Source organism: Mesoplodon bidens (genome assembly GCF_964165515.1).
Source record: "Mesoplodon bidens genome assembly, chromosome: 2".
Lineage (NCBI taxonomy): Eukaryota > Metazoa > Chordata > Mammalia > Artiodactyla > Ziphiidae > Mesoplodon > Mesoplodon bidens.
Window position 1 is genome coordinate 68,193,584 of NC_138177.1, and position 6,883 is coordinate 68,200,466.

At 47.8% G+C, this 6,883-nt stretch overlaps 1 protein-coding gene across 1 annotated transcript; it reads right to left on the minus strand.

Annotated features, from left to right (window-relative positions):
- Positions 1 to 4,275: 4,275 nt before the first annotated feature.
- HSPA6 (heat shock protein family A (Hsp70) member 6) lies at positions 4,276 to 6,883 on the minus strand. The gene is given in 4 exon segments (XM_081256517.1): positions 4,276 to 5,967; positions 5,969 to 6,121; positions 6,124 to 6,249; positions 6,253 to 6,883. Coding segments are annotated over 4 exon segments (2,124 nt in total). The 5' UTR covers positions 6,655 to 6,883; the 3' UTR covers positions 4,276 to 4,524.

Consider the following 6,883-nt stretch of genomic DNA (forward strand, 5'->3'; position numbering starts at 1 on the left):
TGAGGATGGACCCCGTCCTTACTTCTCTTAGTCAGCCCCGCCAACTAACGACGCGGGGCCGGGAACGCAGAGAACACCCGGCGCCCGGAGCCGGAGTGCTGGAACACGCGGAGCCCGGAGTGAAAGCCAACGCCTCTCTTGGCCCGGGGAATTTTCTCCCCCGCCGCCTTCTGTCGTCCGCGCTCCCAGCTCCGCCGCTTGGCGCGCCCCAGCACTGGATCCACCGGGTGTTGGGTTCGGCAACGGCGATTTGGGGCGGAGAGTTCGAGGGAGACCGGCCAGCTAGGGGGTCCACCCTCGTGTGGCTCGGTCCCCCGAGAGAAGGAGCTAGAGGAGAGCTCGAAGGGACACTGGAGAAATGAATCTTTACAGTTTAGAATGATGAAGAAGTAAGAGATAGGAGTCGGAGCCAGTTTTATTTTTCCTGTTTTGCGAAGAAGTCCAGGGAGAGTTCTAAGTTTATTCCAATAAACAGCAAACAGCATTGATATAGTTTTACATCACGGTACCGCGATGTTTGACAATCTTAGAAGGGAATAAGAAAACTTCGGCTTCGGGTGTCAGGATGGCCGAGCGGTCTAAGGCGCTGCGTTCAGGTCGCAGTCTCCCCTGGAGGCGTGGGTTCGAATCCCACTTCTGACAGCATGCTTTTGTTCACTTTTTTCCAACGTACAAGTAGGATTGAATTCGTGGAGAAAGGAGTATCGATTAATAAACACCTTTCTATGCTGCCTATCTACACATGAAGATTGTGTTTCGCTTTGACTATGAAACTGAATATATTTACATCTATCCCTAAATACAAAAAAATTTTTTTCTTTCCTTTAGACTCCGGTTTCTCTGTGCCTATTTACTGCATGTAGATACAAAAAACTCCCCTGAACAAGGAAAAGCCCTCAACCCAGATGCCTAAACTTGCTGTAGCTGACCTGAGTCTTTTCATGCTCAGACTGCAGTGTCAAACTTTGGTGAGACTCGGATTCCCCAGCATCTTGCCGGGCCAGCTCCCACCACCAATTCTAATTCAGTACGTTTGCTGGGTCCTCAAAGACCCGGAAAGGAAATCAACACACCAAACGGGGGAAAGTACTAGAGAGCAAAGGTAAACTCATGGAGTTGTTTCAAGAACTTTTTCTTGAAGACCGCAAACAAGCTACTCTCTAATTTGGGAGGAGCTGATTTATAGAAAAATCATGTGCTTTCCGGAAGAGGGAAGAACTGTCAGTCCGAAGGGGCTGAATGTGTGAGGTCCATAAGCATGAGGATGGAAGGATCTTAGGTTGGTTAATGAAAGCTCGCCAGACAAACTACATTCTTTGTTACTTACTGGGCTGCGACCTTGGGAAATGTATTTGACTTTTCTGAGCCTTAGTTTGCTTGTAGTAAAATGGAGGTAGAATTGTTGTGAGGATTGAGATGACCTAGCAGCTTATTAGAAATACAGATCTCAGGCTGTACCTCAGACCTACTGAATCTACATTTCATAAGATTCCCACATTTATAAGTCACATTGATATCACATACCTCCTGATATAATACAATAAGACGGGCACTTCACCCTGTGGTATACTTCCCCAAAACCCCACTGTAATCATGAGAAAACTGACAAACCCAAATTGAGGAACAATCTACCAAATATACCTAACCAGCACTCTTCAAAATGTGAAGGTCTTGAAAAACATCGGAAGATTAAGAAACTGTTGCAAATTTTAGGGAAGACATGATGACTAAATGCAACGAGTTAACCCGGATTGGCTTCTGAAACAGTAAAAGAACATTAGTGGAAAAATATGAAATCTTCTTAACATTAGGGGAAGCTGGATGAAGTATATACAGTGACTTTCTGTAGTATCTTTACAACTCTCTGTCAGTCTAAAATTATTGCAAAATAAAAAGGCCTTAAAAAAAAAACTTGAAAGTGGTTGCCTGTTAGGAGTAGCACTTAGGAGTGGGGCAAGAAACTGCTGGGGTTATTTTGTTCTTGTTGCTGTTTGGCCACCCCATGAGGCTTGTGGGATCTTGGTTCCCATACCAAGGATTGAACCCCAGCCATGGCAGTGAAAGTGCAGAATCCTAACAACTGGACTACCAGGGAATTCCCAAGACTGCTGGTTTTTCATTAGAAGGATTGTAGCAAGATTTGATTTTTTTAATAATGGGCATATATTTTGATTTAATTTGTTCTAATATTTTGGGGAACAAATATTTAATTTGTTCTAATGTTTTTATTGTAATCACGCATAGCTATGATTACAGTAATCGAACTAAGACTATATATATATACACACACAATACAATGACATTTAGATGCCTATTAACAGGAAACAATCCCCAAAGAACCTAAAGCATCAACAGTCATTTAAAAGTAGATGAAGTGGTTAGTTTGTTTAAATCCCTCTGTAGAAAAATAGATACCATCCAAATGAGAAGATCTGAAGTGTTTTGACAACTAAGCACAATGAAATTCTCCTTCTTATATGCTGTGTGTGTTTTTAACAAGAGAGAGAGAGATTGTTGAAATGCTAGGAAACTGTCTAAACCCTGTAGGTGCCATCATTCTGCTTGAGAAGTTACAAACAGTTTGGGGTGGTCAATGTTGGAAGCTGGAAGGAAATTCAGGACAGGGAAAGTATAATACAGAATGTGTATGTGACATCATCTCTTTTTTGCAGGTTCCTTCAATGTGAAGCCAGCTGGCATAGGACTTAGGCAAGACGCAGGAAAAAGCAGTTAAAAATGTGAAATGACAACCAGGGGACAAATGGGTTGTTACTGCAATCTCCTCTCTACCTGCAAGAAATCACCCTTAGCTAAATATAACATAGCATTGCTCTAACCAAGGCTGCCTTCTTTTCTGAGATAAAAATAAATCTCTCTTTGCACCTGGGAGAGGTACAGTGTGGATTGGGCTGATTGGGAAGTAACTTACACAAATTTATCCTTCTCTTATATGTCATTTAACTGGCAATAGAGTTGAGCCTTAGGATATTTCCCAGGTTCAGTCACTTGCTATAAAAAACACATATTCACTTAATGGATAATGTAAATATACAATAAAGTGTACTTTTTCTCTCAGGACTCAGCATCCAACTGTGTTCTAAAGGAATAATATGTACAATTTCACAACATCTGGGTGAAGATCTGGTAATAAGTGGAGTTACGGCCTGTTTGTGAGGTGACAATGTACAGGCTCTAGAATCAGGCAGGACAGGGTTCTTAATTCCAACTCTCCCCACCACCCTGCTTCCCCGACTTAATAGCTATGGCCCTTGAGTAATCGTTTAATGTCTTTTAACCTCCAGATCCTCACCTTCAAAAGAGATAATACACTGTGATGTTGCTGTGATGATTACATTGTATAATCAAGTACCTGGTACATAGTTGACAATCAATTAATAATAATTAGTGATAGCTAATATTTGTTGCTCATATACTATATGCCTAACATTCTTCTTCACTCCTCACATATTTAGATAATTGTACCCTTATAACAATTCTGAGGTACTATTTCATCATCATCCCCATTATATAGAAGGGAAAAACTGAAGCTCAGAGAGTTTAACTTGCAGAGTAGATAAAGTAACAGCACTGAAAACCTAAGCCTTCTGGTTCCAATGTAGCCATTTTGCTACACAATTGCCATTGTCATCATCATCATCATCCTAGGGCTCATCAGCAGAAAGCAGATGGGGCCATGCTATTTCTCTCACATAGATAAGATAATAATAACTTTAATTACACCACTAGACTTACACTCTTAGTCTAACATATTCCCCAGAGTCCAAGACTTGGGGTCTGCTCTCTAATGAACAATGAATAAGGTCACATTATTAGAGGCAGATAATTAGCATATAAACTCTTTGGCAGTGTGTTAGGACACACAGACTGACAAACTAAACTGGGCTCCTAATACAGAATTTTTATTTTAGGGTCTTGCTAGGGCTTAAGTTTCTCTTCATTCTCTGCTTTTCCAGCTCCACCTTCCTCCCTCTTTTAACACAGTGTCACAATTCTCTCCTGTCTGACCTCATTTCAATACTATCTCAATGTGCCTGCCTCAAACTCTTCCTCTTATCTTGTTTTCCCTTATAGAAATCATGCACACAGCCTCATGAATTTTATTCCCATCCCTCCTTCAGCACCCACCCCAACATTTTCTGCTTCTGATAGCCCTGACCCTTCATCTAATTAATTGGATAGAATGAAAACTAAGAAGAAACTTTAAAAGTTTATTTAGCTCTCTTATTTCACATAACAAAATCCATACATGCAAGTAACAAAATACAATAAATGTAGATAAAAGCAGTGATAAAGTGCCACACAAATGTTCATAATGATTACTTCTGCTTGTCTGAAGTAGGAGAAGAATAATTTTTAAAAGTCAACTGGCAAAAACCTCAGTTATAAAACATACTGACCAAAAAAACTCCCTGTTTGGGGGCAAGATTTTCCTCTACTCCCACCTCTAAGATAAGCTGGATCATAGTAGACAGTCTAGAAAGTCCACAAGCCCAGCCCTTACAGTCACAGCTGCCTGGCCAGGAGGGGCCATTTAATCGACTTCCTCAATGACAGGGCCAGTACTGGGGGCTCCCTGTCAGGCTTGAGCTCCACAACTGCTCCGCCAGGGACACCAGCCCCCCCATAGAGCCTGGAGAAGATGGGGCGACAGATATGCTCCAGCTCCCTCTTCTGAGGCTCATATTCCTCTTTCTCTGCCAACTGGTTGTGCTCCAGCCAAGCAAGGACTTCCTGACACTTGTCTTGTACTTTGCGCCTGTCCTCTTCAGGAATCTTGTCTCTAAGTCTCTCCTCTTGCAAAGAGCTCTTCACATGGAAGACATAGGCCTCCAGAGAGTTTCTGGCAGCCACCCTGTCCCTCTGGGCCTCACCCTCATCCTGAACATCCTTGTACTGTTCAGACTCACAAACCGTCTTCCCCACTTCCTCCTTGCTCAGCCGGCCCTTGTCATTGGTGATGGCGATCTTGTTAGCTTTGCCTGTGCTCCTGTCAGTGGTTGTCACACTCAGGATGCCACCGGCGTCAATGTCAAAAGTCACCTCGATCTGGGGGACTCCACGTGGGGCAGGAGGGATGCCACTGAGCTCAAAGCATCCCAGCCTGTTGTTGTCCCTAGTCATGGCCCTCTCACCCTCATACACCTGGCTCAGGACCCCAGGCTGGTTGTCTGAATAGGTAGTGAAAGTGTGGGTCTGCTTGGTCGGGATGGTGGCATTCCTCTGGATCAGCGTAGTCATCACCCCACCAGCTGTCTCCAGCAGCAGGAGATCCTGCACCTTCTCACACTTGTCCCCGATCAACACTGCTGCCTGCACAGCAGCCCCATAAGCCACAGCCTCATCCAGGTTGATGCTCTTGTTCAGCTTCCTGCCACTGAAGAAGTCCTGCAAGAATTTTTGTACCTTGGGGTGGCGGGTAGTGCCACCCACTAGGACAATGTCATGGATCTGGGCCTTGTCCAGCTTGGCACCCCTTAGGGCCTTCTCCACTGGCTCCAGGGTGCTGCAGGAGAGGTCCAAGCACAGTTCTTCAAAGCGGGCTCGAGTGATGGAAGTGTGTAAGTCTACGCCCTCAAACGGGGAATCGATCTCCAGAGTGACCTGGGTGCTGGAGGGCAGGGTGCGCTTGGCGCGCTCAGAGGCTGTGCAGAGCCTGCGCAGGGCCCGCTTGTTCCTGCTCAAATCCTTCCCGTACTTCCGCCGGAACTCCTCCACGAAGTGGTTCACCAGCCGGTTGTCGAAGTCCTCTCCACCCAGATGAGTGTCTCCAGCCGTGGCCTTCACCTCAAACACACCGGCGTCGATAGTGAGGACCGACACGTGGAAGGTACCCCCACCCAAGTCGAAAATGAGCACGTTGCGCTCTCCGGCGCCCTGCCGGTCCAGGCCATAGGCCATGGCAGCCGCCGTGGGCTGGCTGATGATCCTCGGCATGTTGAGTGAGCCCCGCGATGGCACCCGCGTCCTTGGTGGCCTGACGCTGGGAGTCGTTGAAGTAGGAGGGCACCGTGATTACAGCGTGCCTCAGGGGCTGGCCCAGGTACGCCTCCGCTGTCTCCATCTTGCTCAGCAACATGGACGATGAGATCTCCTCGGGGTGCAGAACGCCTTGTCCTCCCCGCGGTAGAACACACGCACCTTGGGCTTGCCGCCCTCGCTCACCACCTGGAAGGGCCAGTGCGTCATGTCCGACTGCACAGTGGGGTCTGCGAACTTGCGCCCGATCAGTCACTTGGCGTGGAACACTGTGTTGTGTGGGTTCAGATCCGCCTGGCTCTTGGCCGCATCGCCCACCCGACGCTCGGTGTCGGTGAAGGTCAAGTAGCTGGGGGTGGTGCGGTTGCCCTGGTCGTTGGCGAGGATCTGCACCCGGCCTTGCTGGAACATGCCCACGCATGAGTATGTGGTGCCTAGGTCGATGCCTATGGCCACTTCCCTTGCAGCGGACATGGCTGTGGCTTCCCGCGCTTCTGGGGACGAGTGTGATACCGATTCAAATGCAGGAGTCTGCGGAACTTCGAGCGGCTCAGCCGTGGAGGTGCGCTCAGCGGTGCGACTCTCCTGCCTGCCCAGCTCGGATCTGCTCGGCTCCGCTTCCACGAGCTTTTTATCCGGTTGCCGGAGGCCCGCCATCCCCCCGCCCCCGCCGACGCGGAACTTCCAGCGCCTTCGCGGCGAGCCCAGAGCCGCCCGGTCCCCCGCTCCGCTAACTCAGCCCAGGAGGCGCCGGGCTGGCTCCGGGGGAAGGTTCGGGCGGATCGGGCCGTGCAAGGAGGGGCGGCCCCAGCTGCGTCTGACTCAGAGCTGCGGAGAAAGTTCCAGCTTCTCCCGGCTTGTTCTAAGGGCGAGCGGTTGGGGCAGA